This window comes from Silurus aristotelis (genome assembly GCF_946808225.1).
Source record: "Silurus aristotelis genome assembly, chromosome: 16".
Lineage (NCBI taxonomy): Eukaryota > Metazoa > Chordata > Actinopteri > Siluriformes > Siluridae > Silurus > Silurus aristotelis.
In genome coordinates, this window is record NC_139589.1 from 21324550 (window position 1) to 21344281 (window position 19732).

Below are 19732 nucleotides of genomic sequence, written 5' to 3' on the forward strand. Positions count from 1 at the left end.
GCATCGATGGTGTTTGGGTGAAAGATGTGGAACCACTGGGTTTGAAATGTTGCATTCTGATAACAACAGTGACCAAAGGTGCTTATTTTTGAAGCGTAATTTCTGGTTGGGTTCGACTTAAATCCATATAGATTGTATCTTGATGCCTTTTTTAACGATTTGCTCACAATGCAAGATGATTGAAACGTGTAGCAGAAGCATGACCTACAGAGGCTTGAGGACGGTGGCTTTGCTGTTGCTCTCTTCAAATTTTCCACATGCTTCCGCTCTTCCTGCTGCATCGTCGTACGAGTTCACGGCCTACCGTATGCAGCAGTACAGCCTGAAACAGGAAAAACATGGTACCATTATTTTATTTTATTTAATTTTACTTAAGCACTCTTTTGAACTTCAGATAACTGGTATCATTAACTATGAATCTCCGCCCAAGTCTTTTTTTTGTGTCCTCAAAGAGATACTCTATGTCCTCAAAGGTCCTTTAACTATGATAACCAATACATCATGACGTGTTTAACAATTTTCTCAAAAATATAAACAAAAAATGTGCTACTAACCACTGGTATAATCCTTTTGTTGTCATGTCTATTGTAATGAGTCGTGTGTTTTATTACCAGGTTGTCATGGTGCCATGGTTGTTGCAGAGGCACGTTCTCCAGACGATTCGAGTTTGACTCGCCGCTGCGTGATCATGAAGCTGTCAGACTTTACATTAGATCGCTTTTTAGAGTCTAAGAGGCAGAATGCAGCGGCAGTGCTCATACTTATACCTCAGAACATCTCAACTTTATCAGACGATGTCATCCAGGTGGTTACGAATGTATTACTTTGCATAATGGCATTTTGGCAGAAGGCTCTTATACAGAGCAAATTCCAATTACGTCATGTATACAAGTGAGCAGTTGAGAGTTAGGGCCTTGTTTAAGAGCTCAGCAGTAGCAAATTGGGCATAACGTGATTTGAAATCATGACCTCATGTTCAGAAGTCCATCTTAACCACTGAGCTGGGAATGTTATTTATGGCATGTATATTACAGGATTTTTTTGCACAAACAACGTTATGTAGAAGGAGTCTCCAGTGTCAGTGCTTTGAGAAGCCTTCAATTGCTTCGAGAGTCATTCGTTAAAGAGGACATCCAGTTTCTAGATAACATAAGCTGTTTGGTTTTTTTTGTCAATTCAGGAGAAATAGAAAAAACTATTATTGATGATTATTAATAAATAACTTAAAATAACTGTTGTTAAATTTTGGTGTTTCTCCAGTGCACTTTTACCACATTTAACACATAAACCGCCTATCTCCAGAGTTTCATGGTTACAGAGTCTGAAGCTCTAAAGATGGAGACCCTCATGCCTGTTTATGTGGTTCCTGAGAATGAACAGCTCCTCTATATGTATACAGAAGTTAAGCATGCTGCAGCCACCAAATCAGCATCCATCTTGATCAGAGGTGAGAGGAGGATTAGTTAGTCAAAGCAACTAAACTTTACTAGTTAACCAGCATATACTGTAACTATTTTGCAGTAGTCAATGGGGTATGTCTCTTTAATATCCTGTTTGGCTCGCCATATACTTTGTTGCCATGAAACTTTATAAAGACAAATATTTGATTGTTAAATTCCCCAAAATAAATAAACAAATATAGCAATTATATCTATTTGCATCCTTTTGAGAATCTAAAGGTATGTTGTTTTTGGTCTAGTTCTCCGCAGTATGGTCACAACCACTGCGTTTCAGATATTGGTGAGCAACAACTCCCCAATCAAGGCCATCACTGACAGCTCAATCATTACATTAGAGGTGAGCCTGATGGACTGCCTGAGAGAAAAAACTACCAATGAAATACTGACATTTGACCTGCCAGAGTAAAAGTAGGAAATTTCTCTATTCCAAGGGGGTACTTCCTGGACTTAGAGAGGACTCGCCCACAATTCTTATCACCGCCCATTATGACTCAATCGGCCTTGCTCCGGTAAGCCATGATTACGTGAAATGAAATCCACACACAATAGTACACTTTTCATATTCATCAACTAAAATGGAGTTAAACATTTTAAGAGATCACTATTAAAGATTCCGTATTCCTCTACATCTGTGATTAAGGTTTGTTTAATGTAAATCTTTGAACCACAATGCTGTTCATTTCTCGATTCTGATTGGTCAAAGGTTGTTGCTCCGTTGGATGTGGATGTTGATATAGTACGTACTGTATATCACAAGTGCTTGTTCTTTCTTGTTTTGTTATGTAAGCATTATAAAAATTTATTCAACAAAGAAAAAAACATAATTGTCGATGGTGAATGTTTCTGTTAAAAAGTATTGCTTTATAATTTATAGATGAAATGAAAGTTTTCGCATTGTGGTTCCTATGCAGGTTCTTGGTATCAAAAGGCTGGAAAAAAGTCTGTTTATTGCTGTTATAACAAGAATAACAAGAATAACAGCAAGTGACATGTTTTGCTGACATTCTACCAGCCTGTAGTTGCATGTCAGGCTCCTACTGGACTTTCCCAGGGCTTTTGTGACAGGAAGATTTACTACATCAAAAATTATACTTTTTGCCTATGCAGTTTTATGTCATTAATTTTATTAGATTATATATATCAGATGAAGTAGCTCATCATAAACTTTAGTTGTTACTATAGAGCAAAAAACCTAGTGACATCAATGTATTATAAACCTGATTTGTTTTGCTGCTGTTATAGAAAACCAGAATCAAGAATTTAGCAATGCTGAAAGTATGACAGCCAAAGACAAAGCTCCATTTGTGCATATATAACACATCTATGTTTTCCACAGTGGATGTCATATGGAGCGGACTCAAATGGCAGTGGCGTCACCATACTGCTGGAACTGGCCAGGCTCTTCCAACAACTTTACAGCAGTCCTCGCAGCAAGGCACCGTAGGTTTTGGCTCTATTACAAGTCTTGGGAAAGAAATAACATGGTGGAAGTTTATCTGAGGAATATTTTAATCAACAATCAATATAACTAAAAAACAATGATATGCTGTGGAAGTATATAATTCTAACTGTAATGTAACATGTTCTGAATATTAATGAATACTATCTTAAATTATTACAAAACTATAGTATTAACATTTTGATCAATATATCTTGTTAATTTATTGTTCTGTGGTCATGTTGTTTATAGGTTTCACCTCCTTTTCTCTCTTACTGGGGGAGGGAAATATAATTTTATTGGCACCAAACAATGGCTGGCTGAAAATATGGACCACGCAGGTTAGTTGGTATAAGAATAACTGCGGTCAATGTTTGGCCAATGGATCCTAGAAATTTAACTTTTTACTAATTGAATAATTAATAAATACTGTAGTATTGCTATTTTGGGATGCTCTTTCTTGATGTATTTCACAAGTCTCATATCTCATCCAAAATAAGCTGATTTCTTGTCATCAAGAGGCTAAAGTAAAAGCGAAAAGTTTGTACCTAAGAGCTTAATAAGCGGTACTTATTTATTTAATTTAGTAGCCTATGTGTTTGGTTCATTTTTTATTCATAGTTTCCTTGTGACAGTTTTTCAATGAACAGAAGCAGATTGTGCACTTCTGATCTAGAGGTCATGAGTTCAAATCCACCTTGAATAAATTTCACAATCCTCAGCTACTCAGTTCTATGATTAAAATAATTGTAAGTAGCTCTGGATAAAGACATCTGCCAAATACTATTAATGTAAATGTCATTTTTAAGTAAATAAGCAAGAAAATGTCAATGATATGTAGCTACACTAAATGAGTCAATGTTTTATAGACACCTGACCATATGTTTGACAACTCATGTAAACCATATCTCCATGAAGCTGCCTTTGGACACACAAGCCGGTCATGCCATGTCATGCTGGTTTGGGTCTCTCCAACTTTGTGGTAAAAGCTTGGGAAGACCCACATATAGCTAGAAAAGTAACGTGCCCCAATACCTTTGCCCATATAGTGTAAGTTTAAACAACACACTTCATGGCAATGTATTGCACCTCAATAATTTGGGTTGCAACATTCACTCAACACTTTAACCAGACGTCAATGGGTTTTGGCAAAATAATGGAGATAGAAATGTGTTTCACCCAAAATAATCTTTATTTGAAAAAGATAAGAACTATGGCTTCTCCTCCTTGGTAATTAACTCCCATACATTATTACATTTGCATGCAAATTTAGGTATCCAGGAACCCGAATCACTTTCCAAAAATTGTCCCTCCACTATTCAGAATCCAGTCTTTTGCATGACAATGTGGCATTCGTTCTCTGTTTGGACTCTCTCGGTTCTGGCGATGACCTTTTCCTCCATGTATCTCGACCTCCAAAACCAGAGACACCTCATTTTCACTTCACCCAGCAGCTAGAAGAAGTGAGTCCAGATGTAGTACAAACCATAATTTCTTTTATAATCCATACACTTTCCAAACCTACACATATTCCATGATTTTTTCCCTTGTAGGTAATCTTGTCTAGGTTTCCGTGGGTGAGATTTGGAACCGTACACAAGAAGATCAACCTGCAAGAGTCTACTCTCGCATGGGAGCATGAGCGCTATGGAATGAGGCACATCCCGGGATTCACTTTGTCTCGCCTACAAGACCCCAGATCCGAGCATCGGGTCTCCATCCTTGACACCATGTAAACGGCATTTTAAAAACAAATCAACGTAGAATTTGGAGTGTGCTTTTGGAGATTTGTGCTTATTCAGCCACAAGGGTGTTATTAAAGTTAGATATTAGGAGTAGGAGGCCTGGATATTATTATATCATATATATTATACTGTTGTACATTTAGGTTTCAGGTGGACATCAGAAAACTGAAACGGAATGCCGTCATTGTTGCTGAGGCCTTGGTGAGGTACATGTATAATCTGTCAGACAAGGTGAGGGAAATCACCAGAAATGCGATCAATTTGTAGCTAATATCCAATCGTGCTGCTCGTTGATTGTTGTTTTCTTTCTTTTCTTTTATTTATTCAGGGTTCTCCAAAAGAATTGCAAGTGTTCAAAGGCAGTTTGGTATTTGGATTTAATTTCTTCCTAATATTTTTGCAATGGCGTGTAATAGTTTCTGTTCGAACATCAGTATGTATATTACAATATAAAAAATGAGGTTTCTAGCCATTAATGCTGATAAATGTAATGTAAAAGATGTGAGGAAACATTGTAATAACGTGTTCCTGCAGTTTAATAATACATTGTTTTGATGAAGGCTTGGATTCTGGTAGCTCAATGGGTAAGGTATTGAACTTTGGCTCGGAAGGTCACAAGTTAAAATCCCACCACCAACAAGCTGCCACTGCTGGGCTCTTGAGCAAGAACCCTTAACTCTGAATTGCTCAATTTAAGTTGTCTGGATAAGGGGGTCTGCCAAATGCCATAAATAAGCCGTGCATGTTAATGGTCTCATTCTAATGCAGTATACAGTAGTTTCTATAGGAACTATAGTCTCAATATAAGTTTCTAGTAACTACATTAATCCACATTTAGAGTCTTCTTATAAATGCAGTGAAGCTTTTGTGAGGAGATGTTTACTTATTGTATTTGGAAGGAGTCTGCATAGAGGGCATGGTGATAAACAGTTCCAAATGCACCAAAAGCTATAATGTGTTCTACATTAATCACCTACGTGAATGACCACATACTGTATGCCACATAGTAATGTACTACTTAATAGAAGGCAGCAGTGCATTGCAGTACCTACAGAGGTCTACAGATCATCAGTCTGGGTGCTGAAGACTTTCAGAACTTTCAGCTTTGCTATTTGCCTGGCAAAAACAAAAAAAAAAAACAAAGAAAAAATTCATGTCTTATTTGCAGCTTTTGTCAAATATCACCTCCTGATACACTGGACAAAGTATGACTGACACTAGTACAATTTTCTAGACAGATGAAAAGCAAGAGCAGAAGCCTGCCACTTGTAATGCAGCTGAAAAATGTATCTGTGTTTTGCAGGAGGTCCTGGACAGTCGTTTATCTGCTTTAATGACCCTGTTGACTTCCGTGCCACGAGCAACTCAGCTGATGGACAGAGAGCCCCAGCACACTCTTCTCATCGACAGCCTGGAGCAAGAGTTCAGACGGCACCTTCAACAGGTCTTTAGACACACTTTCCATCAGGATCACAGGTACACACATGCGCCTCATTCACTGTATTTGGATGAAAACTATTACTGGTAAGACTGACTGGTCCGCAACGGTGCATCGGCATAAAAGTTAAAGATGTGATGTTTTGATTGTGTGTATCGGATACAATTTGTATAATGGTGCCTCATTTTTTATCTGTTTGTATAGGTAAAAAAAAAAATGTGTTTATATATGATTATAAATAGACTCACTATACTTTTATTATTTAGAAAGACTAATCACAATTAGCAAAAATTTGCTATGTTCACTTGAGTAAGCAAGACAAATATTTTTAAAGGCAGTAATGCTTTTCCAGAATCAGAAAACTGATATCTTGGAGATATTGTTTGTATACAACAGTAGCCATTAAAATTTTTACTTCATTTATTGGGTTTGTTCCATTCCAAAAAATCTTCCTAGACATGGTGTTAGAATATGAGATACACTTGCGATGCTTTTGTGATCTGGATTTGTTCTGGACCTGAGAAAGGTAGTGTTTAAAACCTATTCGTACAATGTTGTTGAACTTCCAGCACTTGTGTGAAGGGTTGCCAGATTCAGTGTATAATTCCAGTGTAAGGCAAATACTGCAAGTGTAGAAAATAAAAGTGTATTCTTTTTTTTTTATTAATAATCCATGAAAACATTGAAATGGTTCAACCTGAAGAACCAGACCGTTATTCACTCTGAAAAGTGTTGAAATTTTGTTGAGTAAAAGCTTCATGCATGTTTCCTCATATTTTGTCTTGTGTTTCACAGTAGCATATGTATGATGGCATTATAGTGCCACGTTAAAAAAATTAAGAATACGAGATCTTAGCAATATGCAAATAAGGTCGTAATATTTAAAGAATAAAGTCGAAATTCTAAAAATAAGTTGTAGCAATACAAGATTGAAGTGGTAAAATATTTTAAAAAATCACAGAATTGTGAGAAACGTTTCGATGTTTTGCATAAAATGGATGTGGTTAAATCTTACTCAGGTTTGGATTCAGCAACAAGGAAATGATTTGTCTTTTGGCACATCAGCACAGAGTTATAATTAGTAAACAGACACTGCAGTGGGTAATGTAAGAATTTATTCATTTATTCAGAAGAAAAAAATCCGACAGACATTGAGGAAATTGCCTCATTTGTGCAGTCTAAAGGATATCAACGGTCAAATGTGCTTGGTTTTCGAAGAGGGTATGTTGTTTCTCAAGAGACTATGAAGAGAATGATGATAAAAAAAGAAATTACCCCTAAAGGAGTTAAACTCTGGCTTGTTTAACATCTCCAACATCACCAGTACTTCAGCCGGGGTCTAGGGTTAGAACTTTACAACTTTATTCTTGTATTGCAATGACTTTAATCTTGTAATCTTAGATTTTTATTTTTTTATTTTTAACCTGGCTCTAAAACGCCTAGTCTGGGGCAAAAAAAATGAAAAGTTTGCTGCAATTATACAATTCCTTTTTTTCAGGGATCCTGACATTACGTTTTTTGATCAAATGAAGCAGCCAATGATGATGTACAGGTCAGATTTGTGAACATCTTATAAGTTACCACTTGCAATTAGAAAACCTTCTGACAAAAATGTATTGAAATTGCCTCTATTAGGGTGAAGCCGGCTGCGTTTGATCTCTTCTTGGGAGGCTGTATTGCAGGTTATTTAGGATTAGTGTACTACGCGATCCAGGTTTGTTCCACAGTTCATGATGAGCTTAAAACACATACCATATACACTACATATGATCATTTCATTACCCTAAAAGCATTGTTTTTTTTGTTTGCAGAACTTTGGAAATGTCTATATGAGACTCAAAGCCATTGTGAAAAACAAACAGCAGTGAGACACAGTGAGACTGAGCACTGAAGTGTGTGTTAAAGTTGGGTTTTTAGACAAAAACCTTATTAAAAAAAAAAAAAAAGTAGTGTTAAATAGTCTTATAAGACACTATGTTGTGCTGTACTGTTGTATTATGTTGTTTCACTTGTATGTGTACTAAATAAAGAGCAGTCCATGTTAACAATATCTTTTCATTTATTTCATCAATCACCATTTTGCTGGATTCTTATTTGCTTCCTGAACATCCCATTCCACATTTAGTACCCATTTGCTTTTATAATAACCTCCACTCTTATTGGGAAGATGTTCTACTTGATTCTGAAATTGTGCTCATTTAGCCAAAAGGGTGTTAGTAAAGTCAGATACTGATGTAGCTGAGGTGAGCAGGCCTTGGATGCAGTCTGCATTTCAGAGTTCTAATGCAGGCCATTGAAGATCTTTCCCTCTAACCCATGTAAACCATGTTTTGAGGCTGGTTTTGTGTACAGTGGCATTGTCATGTTGGAACAGGTTTGGGTCTCCCAGTTCAAGTGAAGGGAAAATGTAATTCTACTGCACCTCAATGCATTCTATACAATTGTGTACCTCCAACTTTATGGTAACAGTTCTGGGAAGAACTAGATATAGGTTGAAAGGTCAGCTGTCCCAATACTTCTATATAGTGTATACATGTTGGTTTTGATGCTTAATATTGGTTGCATATAACAAATATTATAAAATATTCTTCATATTCTCATTGTGCATTTAAATGCTACATTCTTTATAAATGTAAATTTGTTGACATTGAAAGATGATCACACGTGTGAGAAAATTGCTTGCTAAGCAGCTAGGCAAGAAATATCGACGTTTAGCGGGCCATTAATAATACAGATTTGTTCGTTCTGCTTTTCTTTTTTTTTTTGACCACACAATCACAAAAGTTTAAATGAATGCAACAGCCATAACAAGTTTAATACTTGCCCATTGTCCCATGCAAAGGGTACCAGATTTGCTAATTTTCTAAATGTCATTATGAGAAAAAACCTTAACTGTGCTCATGAGCTGGTTTAACTGTTACCCTGGATAGGATGCCAACCCATTACAGGGCACAAACGTAAATACTACAGACAGTCTGGAAAGGCCAATCAGCCTACAATGAAAGTCTGAGTCGGCAGAGGTGGGACTTAAAATCCCAACAGACTTCTGAAGCAAACATGCTAACTAATAAGCCAACTTTATAATGATTATAAATATAAAACTTTGTTTTTACACCAATCATAGATCAGATGTGTATTTAAATTGATTGATGAAAAATAATGAAGATGATTATTCAAGGTCCAGTAGATGAGCTTTAATTTGTTTTCATCAGACTAATGAAAGTTAATTATAGTTAAGTATACTCCATAATTGATCAGCATTGGCCCTTAGAACAAAAGCCTCACATTCAGATTCATCCTGCTTGGCTTGATCTAACAGACTCCAGTTCCCCACAGCTGCATTAAACCTTTCATCATGTTGGAACAAACAAGTGAAACCACACTGGGACACTGTTTGGAACGATCAGGTGCCAACTTGGCTAAGCAAAGGTTTCTCATTTCCTTTGCCACATTGGTACCCAAGACGTCCTACTACTAAGTAAAAGCAAAGACAGGATTTGGATAAAGGCCATTGTTTTCACTGATTGCATATACAAGTCAATCATTTTTCTACCGCCTTATAGCTTATATATTTTTTGTGTTTTTGTTTTTTTGAATGAACCTTTCCAGGCATAAATTATTATATACAACATTATGACTTTAGGAGTTTTAGCACAAGAATATATAAAAAAGAATTGTTTAACAGAGGTATGTAAAGGTAAAAATGGGGTAAAATGTTTGGAGTGTGTAAAGCTAATTATTAATATTTTAAATATTTTAAATATAAAGAAGCTGTTTTCAAGTAAATAGTTTTTACCTTATATCCCTCACGATTTAGACATATGTTCATAAAAAAGCTAACAAAAACAAAATAATAAAAACAACAAAATAATTATTCTTATATAACAATAATAAAATAATTATAATTATAATAACAAATAATTAAATAATAATAATAATGCCTAAAAAACATTCAATCTCTTTAAGATAGACAGACAGACAGACAGACAGACAGACAGACAGACAGACAGACAAGACCTTTTGGCTCATTATGAAACAAAAAATTCAACAAAAAAGCCCCAGGACTGTTGAGCAGCTATAATCCTGTATCAGACACAACTGGGAGCAAATACTCCTGCATCTGGTCTCCTCCAGTCCCAAATATATAAATACTGTTACATGTTATGGCCATCAAAAAAACATTTCCTCATTTTGCTGAAAATATTATACTCTATAATGTATTCTACTGTGAAAAAAATATGGGTTTATAAATTTTGGAAATCTTTGCATTCTGTTTTTATTTACATTTTACACAAGGTCCCAACTTTAAAATTGGAGATTTAGGATTCATATTAGTTTTAATTATTATTATTATTATTATTATTATTATTATTATTATTATTATTATTATTATATATTATTATTTTTATTATAATATATGTAAACTACATTTCCCATTGGCCCGAGAAGGATTACTTCCTGAAACTGAAAGCTTTGGGTTTAAGTCCAGCCCACCTCTAAACCCCCACCAGCGGTTCTTGTTCTGTTTTTTCCCCCCGAGCAGCGGCTGCACGTTTAGGAAGAAAGTCAGCTTGAGAAGTTCAGACATGCGAGTCGGTATGTAGTTTCTCATTAAAAAAGAACAGTCCTGATATGTGTTATGTAATAACATATTTCTAAACAGAGCGCAGGAACGCGTCTTATCTCCAGTCTTGACGCTGTGCGGGACACTGCGCTGTTTTCTGTCGCCTGCTGTTCTGTAACGGTGCTGGGTGAAGGTTAGTGCTGAGAACCTCGAGCTGGCCATGAGCTCAGATCCTCAGGCTCGGTTTCATGGAGAATAACAAGCATACACATACTTATATAACGTCTTGATCGTGTTTATTTATAGCCTCTGTGTTGTCCTCTAGAAATGTCCTTTAGAGGTAGTTGGATAATAATGAACAGTTTGCAGGTCTGGAGTTTCTACATCTCCCCTTTTCTTCATGGAGCTCTGTACAGTAGCCTGCAGTGCCACTGCAGTCTGATCAGATGGGATTTTCTTTTCCTCTTTACTTCCACTCTTACATGCACTACTTATTTTAGTGCTACTCTCAACATGTAGGTATGCAGCCAGCGTTTTGCCTCAGGGGTAAACATGAAAACACATTCGAACAGGTTTTCATTGCATATTGGGAAATAATGTATTAAATATAAGCAACTGCCAGCGTTGGTCCAATTGTGTCAAAGCCACCCACATACCCCAACCCTTTTAGAAGCATTGCATAATTATAACCTTTTGCATTTTTTTTTGTTATTTACAAATGTATTTATTTCAATTTGTGTGTATGCTTCAAACCCCTTTGCATTTACTAATGAATTAATTTCACACACTTCTATTAATGGAATTTCCAAAAAAAAATCCTATAACACTTTCTGTCTTTCTGTCAGTGTAATCATTTACACAACAAAGCCAATGATGTGGACATTTTCGAAAACACTTTATTCCAGCGTTTGGCGCACTTGAGTATTTAGATGCGGATGATCCGCTGTGGCGACCCCTAATGGGAGAAGCCGAAAGAAAGTTTTATTTACAAATTACAGTTTACTACCCCATAATGATTACCATTCTTTAAGACTCCTCAGTAGGCTGGGCCATGTCTCGTTATTGTATTGTTATTTTCAAGTCACGATGTGATCATCGGAACGTAAGTCGGGTCCTGCCTTTATTTTAAAAGTTGACCACTTTTGCCTCTGACCATTTCCTGCACTTGTGCACTTGTTCCACACAGCCTTTCTGTCTTTTCTATTCGTTGCTAAATGAAGCTCCTACTGATTGTGCATTACAGTAATTTCATTATACAGTAAGTCCCGTACTTACACACAAGTTCTGGTTCTGGGAGCACATTTGTAATTACGTTTTGTTCGTAAATCCGTTTTGGTTCAAAGTTTTACACCATGAGATGCCACTTGCCTCAGAAATACACTATATATTATTTATGTAACGGGCTTCTTACCCTCAGGGGTATGACAGAGTTTGTATATATTTTTGAAAGATGCATGTATGTATGTATGTAAAGACAGCCTTTTTGGTAATGAGGAAGTGTTTGTGCGAGTAGCCCATTTGTGAATATCATCAAATGTTCCAGGTTGACTTATGTGCAGTGATTTGTTTACCAGTATACCATTTGCTGCATCTATTAATAACACAAGTAACTCAAGTAACATTCTTGAGTTGAACATCATTAATCAGCTGTTGGACAATAAAAGGAGCACAGAGGACTGGCCTGATTTCTTTTATATAGTCCGAGTCTTGTAAAAGAAACTGTTTGTCAAGGACCAAGATTTGCCAAGGGCTATTCAAGTTGCACTTTAATCATTTTGGACCTTTTGAGCAATTCACACACTGAAACATTTAACGAACTTGGCTCTGAGCAGAACGTTCATTATGTGTCTCTACTTGTTCTTAAACTGAAAAGAAGTGGACTGGTGTGTTTTAACCATAATCTGTGACAAGATAGACTTTCACTAACAAAGTGTGTTCTTGACATCTGAGTACTAAATTACACAAATTCTTAATAAAAGTCAGGTCAAAACTAAATCCATGACATTTTGCTTATCTTCTGCAGATTTATTCAATGACAATGACAGAAGTAAAGAAGAAGACTGAACGAAGTCACCGTTGCTCAAAACGCAATCTCTTGCCTTGAGCAATTTTTAACCACTCTGGGAAATATACTGTGCCCTCAAGCATGTTACAAACAGAAGTGCTGTAACCACTTTTTCGCTATCAATTTGTGAAGAAAAGGAAAGAAACACAATGTACCAGGTAGTACCTGGAGGAGCTGGGGGCACTATCACGGAAGGATTGCCCCTTAAAAAAATAAATAAGGAGAGTCGTCCACTAGTGGGTGCTGGAGTTCTGGGTCTGGTCCTGGTCGTTGCTGCTGTAACGGCGTGGTGTTACTATATCGCCTCCCTCCGCAAAGCCGACCTCTTAAAGACAGAGTTATTGGATCTTAATAAGGATGGCTTTCTCATCCGCAACCAAGCTGGGGGGATTATTGTGTTCAAGATGGCTTTCAGGTAGGTGGTTAAGGATAATATAGTTTATTAACTTCAAATGACTGCTTTTTTTTTTAAACATTAGATGTAGTTTTCTTTTTAATGCACGTGCAGCTTTAACATAACTGAAATTTAATATATTGGCCTTTAACCCAGATACAAGCAAATAAGTGTTGGTGCATCTATCAATTTCAGATCTGGAACCCTTGATTTGGACTCATGTTCTAAGGAGGATGTGATTTTGCGGTGCTCACGCTCCAATGCTGGCAAAGTGAATTTCTTTATAATGACTGTGAAGCCCAAGGAGACTGTAATGTGCTACCGTGTGAGGTGGGAGGAGCTGGAGTCCGACCGACCGGTAATGCACTCAATGTCATACAACGGCTCTCACTGGTACGGTGGCTCGGAATCTGCTATCCAGCACTGGCCCATTGCCATTTCGGGTCAGCAAGCGCCCAAGCCCTTTGTCACCAGTGACGTTTATTCAAACCGCAATGACTTTGGTGGCATTTTGGAACGCTACTGGCTGTCATCTAATGCCACTGCCATCAAGATCAACGATTCTGTGCCCTTCCACTTGGGATGGAACGACACAGAGAAGTCATTGTACTTTGAGGCACGATATCAGGACAGTCCATATAAACCTCTTCCTGGGAGGCCACCATATGCTGAGCTTAGCTACCGCGTGTGTGTGGGCCCTGACGTGACCTCCATCCATAAGGTCATGGTTCGCAGGTATTTCCCTAAACCTAACAAGGTACCCTTAGAAGCAATGTTTCGATATCCTATATGGTCCACCTGGGCTTTACACAAAACTGACATTAATCAGGAGAAACTTTTGAACTATGCAGAAAACATACGGAAACATGGCTTTAACTGTAGTCAGATAGAATTGGACGACCGATACACCAGCCGGTATGGTGAGTTTGAATTTGATCCTGAAAAGTTCCCCAATGCTTCTGGCATGTTCCAAAAGTTAAAGGCCGATGGCTTTCTGGTGTCATTATGGACGCATCCCTTTGTGAACTATGAATCGTCCAACTTTGGCCTGTGCGTCCAGAAAGGTCTTTTCGTAATGGAGCCCACTGGGCAACTTCCTGCTTTGGTGCGTTGGTGGAATGGCATTGGTGGCATTCTGGACTTTACAAACCCCGATGCTCGCAACTGGTTCACCTCCCATCTGCGAGCACTGCGTTCCAGATATGGTGTGTCTTCCTTCAAGTTGGATGCTGGCGAAACAAACTTTTTGCCCTGGCGCTTCCGGACACAGGTCCATCTTCCAGATCCTAGCACATTCACGCGGCGGTACACAGAAATGGCCCTGCCATTCAATGAACGGGCAGAGCTTCGTTCAGGCTATGGCTCACAGAACATCTCTTGCTTTTTCCGCCTCATTGATCGTGATTCTGTTTGGGGCTACGAGCTTGGTCTAAAGTCCATCATCCCTACTGTCCTAACCATCAGCATCCTCGGCTACCAGTTTATCTTGCCTGACATGATCGGTGGAAATGCATACACCAATCGAACATACGGAAACGGTAAACTCCCTGACCGTGAGCTTTACATACGCTGGCTGGAACTTTCGGCCTTCATGCCAGCTATGCAGTTCTCCATCCCGCCATGGGCATACGACGAAGAAGTGGTCTCCATCGCCCGGCGCTTCACAGCACTCCATGAGACTTTGGTGGCCCCCAGAGTCCTGGAGCTGGCAGGGGAGGTACTAAATACAGGTGACCCCATCATCCGTCCTTTGTGGTGGATAGCCACTGGTGATGAGACGGCCTATAGAGTGGATTCTCAGTTTCTTATAGGCGATGACCTGATGGTGGCTCCAGTCCTGGAACCTGGCAAGCAAGAGCGGGATATCTACCTCCCAGCTGGCCACTGGAGGAGCTACAAGGGCGAGCGCTATGATAATAAAGAACCTATGCATCTCACAGATTATGCTGTGGATCTTGATGAGATTGCATATTTTCTTTGGGTCCAGTGATGCTATTACAAATCTTTCAGGGGATGAGCATCACATGCTTTGCATAAATGCATATTCAGGGCTGTTGTGTGTTGTATTTAATATAGCTAGAAGCTTGATGCATTAAGACAACACATTTGTGGTATATAAGCAAACATTAACTGTGCTGTTTTAACCAATGATATAATAATTTGCGTTTTGTTTTGCCCTGACAGTTAGATGCTAGATGTGCACACTTTGCTTATACTCATTTATCTTTTCAACCACATTATCCTGGCCAGGGTTTGCAGTTCATCCCAGGAATACTTGCGAATACACCCTGCGTGAAATGTTAATCACACAGTGAGCACTATCTAATTGCATATTTTTGGGAGTTGGAAAGGGAACCTATTGCAAGAACTTTCGAAAACTGCGCAGCCTAAAACCTGAGCTCAGGATCAAACCGCAAACGTTAGCCCATACCCATTCGTGCCTTTTTAAATGTACACATAAGACGCCAGGGTTGCAAGCTTCCTTCAAAACTAAACCAAATGCTAGTTTGTGCACGATTTTTTTTTTTAAACAATTTACCTAGCATGTGACCATACAGACTATACTGGCTTGATGGCAATAAATAATACATGTCTACAGCTACCAATTAATTTAAAAGCTTAGATTGTTTTATTTAGTATTTGAGTACATGTAAGTCAAAAGTTGGATAGTAATCGCCCAAATGAAAGGGAATGCAATTGAATTACCAGGAAACTCAACAAAGGCACTGTCAAACTGAGAAATACAACAAGCATGTACACTTCCAGATCGTATTTAATGCTATTTAATGCATTTGTATGTGCTTGAAATATGAGTCAAAGCTATTGCAGTTCAATGCATGGTGGCATACAAGGCTATATATATTTTAACAGTTATCTGTGGTGTCTTCTATGCACACAAAAGCACCTTTTGAACGTGACAGGAAATAAGTATTTTTGTTATAAAGGCATAGCTTTATTTTTAGAACGCGCCCTAAGAATTGCTAGTGCACCTTTCCATGTTTATTTAGAGTAGACTCAATCTAGCACCATTGCTTTGAACAATAAATATGCTTATAAATAATATTTTGCAGTATTGCAGTAATATTTCATGGGTTGCTCTGGAAAATCTTGGGTAGCCTGTAATAGAGCTCTGATCTCAACCTTATTTGACACCTTTGGAATGAATTGGCACCCCAGGTCTCCTCACCCTACATCAGAACCTGACTTTACTAGCATCCTTGTGGGTGAATGAGCCCACATCTCCATCAAACACACTCCAAAAATCTAGTGGGACGTCTTTTTAGAGGAGTGGAGGTTATTTTATTTAGCAAATGGGGGCTAAATGCTGGGTGGCATGTTTAAAAACCACATACGGGTCTTATTGTCCAAACCTATATACTGTTAATCAGGCATCAATCATTTTGTTATCTGACATTTGATGCAGCCCTGTTTGTTTGTCCGGTTTAAATATTAGTCATGTAAAGTGTACAGGTGCTTAGCAGGCAAATTTATGGTTACAAAAGTAGCTAGCTAGTTTTAGCTAGCTACATACTTACTAATTTTACTATGTTGTCATTGCATCAGAATTGTTTATTATCACTTATTATCAGTAACCATTAGTAGGAAAACCCAGCTATCGCTTCTACCTAGCTATAATTTCCGAGTGTTGGTTGCTCATAGCACGCTTTTATTTCATGTTTTCAGACGTTTTAGCAAAAACAACGCCATAGCCGCGCTCTAAATATTTTCCGTGACTTACATCCATTTCTGTCGTCACATCAGGTATAGGAAACGAGCACACGATCGAACCAGGAAGCCTCTCTGATCTCTGAGCCGTCCAATAAACTGTCATGACATTGCCAAATATGTAACACCATCAAGTTTTCCTTTTTTTTTTCTTCCAGATTTGTAATTCACACTTCATATTCATGTTGTACATGAGCTTTGTATACAGTGTTAACTGGTTGTAGTGTTTTTGTATTGTTTTTCCACTTCCATGAGCTTTCTTTTTTTAGTCAGTGCTTTCTCCCTTTTCATTTTCAACAAATTGATTATTTTTGTTTGTTTTGCCGCACAGTAGTTTGCACGCGGTCTTCCAAAGTGCGCTGCCTGGTACCGGGGCTAATCTGGAACGTCACAGTTTACGGTTACACACAACTGCGAGCCCATTTCTTTCTAAGCACACTCGAATGAATCTTGAAGACTGCTGTAGGATTCCTTCTATTAATGTTTACATGCAATTCAGAGAATATGCACTATATGTCAAACTGTGTGTTTGTTTAGAGCTTCCGAATGAAAACTTTCTATATATAAAATAGGATTTTTGAACACATGGTATCATTACATTAAAACACAGCTTAATTTACAGTTTGGGGAAGAAAAAAAAAGACTTTTGCAGTTTTGCAGGTTTTTTTTACTAAATACATGTACATACACAAATACATTTATCAGAACTGGCTTATCATGCCGGTTTCGAAACGTATCCAGGTTTCTGTGGTGCAAAACACAGAGAAGGATTGAAGCAAACGCACTGTTTACACACTGCGCTTATCTTGTTAACACTGACATGCCGCTGGGGCCCCTATTCATCTCTCGGAACACTGATTGCAAAATGCTGATGCGCAGGAAAGTCGGCTTTGCACACGTACTTCACGTTTCGATGATTCTATAAACTTCCTAGTTTTAGTGCTTATGCTTGTTTCTATGCCAGCTTCGGTTGATCTTTCCGCTGTACAAAGAGTCTATTACCACTAGGGGGCAGTGTGTATCCTTTTTTTTCCCCCTTGAATATCCAGTTCTATTTTGTTTCTTTTCCATACAGCTATATTTTTTACAAATATCGAATGATAAGCTCTTTTTATAAGCTCTTTGAACAGTATACAGTTGCTATTGATCCGAGCCATTATTGCTACAGGAAGGTGCCAATTCTTATAATTATTATTGCAGTGAGAATGGTTTATACAGCACACAAGAATACACTGTATGCATAAAAGTATTGGGACAACTGACTTTTCCATCTATGTGTGATTTTACTCCAAACTGGTACCCCAAAGCTGTATCGTACACAATTGTATATACACAATTGTATCGTATGTCTATGGATGTAGCAGAATGAATTCTCCATTCATTTGAACTACGAGACCCAAACCTGTTCCACCATGACGATGCCTCTGTCCACAAGCCAGGTCCATCAAGATATGGTTTAGAGTGGAAGATTCTAAATGGCTCAAGCTTATTCAACACCTATGGTAAATATTGACCACACACCAGGCCTCTTCGCCCTTCAAGAACATGAGTTTTAGGCTTGTGTGAATGGAGGAATCTCCAGAAATCTCCCCAAGCACATTCTAAAATCTAGTGGAGCATCTTCTCAGAAGAGTGGAGGTTTTTATAGCAAGTAATCAAGACTAAATGTCGAATGAGATGTTCAAAAAGCAAATGTGAATCTCATGGTCAGGTGTCCACAAACTTTTGTCTATATAGTGCATTTCATGAATAAGTATGGCGAATGTATATTGTTGTGTATCACTTGGGTTGTGAGAAATTGGGACCTTTTTCTCATGCATTAAAGTGTGAATTTTTCATGTAGTTTTGTTTGCCAGCACTGTTGTATTAAGAACTCATTGTCAGTCATGTCTGCTTGGTGGACAATAAAGGATGTGATTATTAAGACATTGTGTGTGTGAGGCGCTTGTCTTGTTATGTAACGCAGCGGTCCCGAACCTTTTCCTTTTCAAGCCTGGATAAATGGCGAGGGTTGCGTCAGGAAGGGCATCCAGCGTAAAAACGTGCCAAATCAAACATGCGGATGATCCGCTGTGGCGACCCCTGATGGGAGAAGCCGAAAGAAAGTTTTATTTATTGAAGTATTAGGCATATACTCCGACCATAACATTATGCCCAGTGAGTAAATAACACTGATTATCTATTCAACATGGCACCTGTTAGCGGGTGGGAAATATTAGGCAGCAAGTGAACATTTTGTCCTCAAAGTTGACATGTTAGAAGCAGGAAAAATGGGCAAGCGTAAAAATTTGAGCGAGTTTCACAAGGGACCAAATTGTGATGGCTAGACGACTGGGTCAGAGCATCTCCAAACCTGCAGCTCTTGTGTGATGTTCCTGGTCTGCAGTGGTCAGTATTTATTAAATGTTCTCCAAGGAAGGAACAGTGGTGAACCTGTCGACAGGGTTGTGGGCGGTCGAGGCTCATTGATGCACGTGGGGAGCAAAGTCGGCCCTGTGTGGTCTGATCCAATTGCTGAAGAAGTTAATTCTGTTAATACAGCGGTGTATGCTGAAACATATTGAACATCTGGAATATTATTCTGGAATAGATTTTCAAGTCAGTTTGAATGTATTTATACAGCACGTTTATAGCAAAGAAAATGTTGAGCAAAGTACTGCACATCAGGCTTTACAGGAAATAAAATGCATTTACATTTAGGACATTTGGCAGATGCCTGTGTGAAGAGCAGCTTATAAAGTATGCTGAAACCTCCATCAAAAATACATTCTAATACTGGTTTATTGTCACACAGACATATGAATACCATTAGTCTAAAACTTTGTTGGGAGGGAAGATGGTTAGAAAGAGTATAAGGAAAAGTGCAAATCTCAGATCCATTAGACATTGTTTGTAGACTGTT

The 19732-nt window shown here is 38.1% G+C and overlaps 2 protein-coding genes across 4 annotated transcripts; both read left to right on the plus strand.

The window, feature by feature from the left end:
- Nucleotides 1-179: 179 nt before the first annotated feature.
- Nucleotides 180-7994, plus strand: LOC310738759 (BOS complex subunit ncln). Its single transcript, XM_083564142.1, has 15 exons — nt 180-341; nt 615-805; nt 1303-1447; nt 1700-1797; nt 1892-1969; nt 2797-2900; nt 3151-3239; nt 4222-4361; nt 4452-4630; nt 4787-4874; nt 4972-5010; nt 5947-6119; nt 7580-7633; nt 7717-7795; nt 7893-7994. The coding sequence occupies exons 1-15, from the start codon at nt 200-202 to the stop codon at nt 7947-7949; spliced, it is 1656 nt and encodes a 551-aa protein (XP_083420268.1). The 5' UTR covers nt 180-199; the 3' UTR covers nt 7950-7994.
- A 2547-nt stretch (nt 7995-10541) lies between these two features.
- Nucleotides 10542-18756, plus strand: myorg (myogenesis regulating glycosidase). 3 transcript variants are annotated; one of them, XR_014537410.1, is made up of 4 exons: nt 10553-10677; nt 12669-13125; nt 13300-15396; nt 15760-18756. XR_014537410.1 is itself a non-coding variant. In XM_083565496.1 (3 exons), the coding sequence occupies exons 2-3, from the start codon at nt 12860-12862 to the stop codon at nt 15092-15094; spliced, it is 2061 nt and encodes a 686-aa protein (XP_083421622.1). In that variant the 5' UTR covers nt 10542-10838; nt 12669-12859; the 3' UTR covers nt 15095-18756. The 3 variants fall into 3 exon arrangements, 2 of the variants coding, with proteins under 2 accessions (XP_083421622.1, XP_083421621.1); XM_083565496.1 differs by having other exon boundaries at nt 10542-10838; nt 13300-18756; XM_083565495.1 differs by having other exon boundaries at nt 13300-18756.
- The last annotated feature ends 976 nt before the right edge of the window (nt 18757-19732 follow it).

Bases quoted from the DNA above. Each gene is read 5' to 3' on its own strand.
- LOC310738759 (XM_083564142.1), top strand. From the start codon at position 200: ATGACCTACAGAGGCTTGAGGACGGTGGCTTTGCTGTTGCTCTCTTCA. The intron at 806-1,302 runs GTGGTTACGAAT...GCCTATCTCCAG, and splicing joins TATCAGACGATGTCATCCAG to AGTTTCATGGTTACAGAGTC. The intron at 4,875-4,971 runs GTGAGGGAAATC...TTATTTATTCAG, and splicing joins TGTATAATCTGTCAGACAAG to GGTTCTCCAAAAGAATTGCA.
- myorg (XM_083565496.1), top strand. From the start codon at position 12,860: ATGTACCAGGTAGTACCTGGAGGAGCTGGGGGCACTATCACGGAAGGA. The intron at 13,126-13,299 runs GTAGGTGGTTAA...TATCAATTTCAG, and splicing joins GTGTTCAAGATGGCTTTCAG to ATCTGGAACCCTTGATTTGG.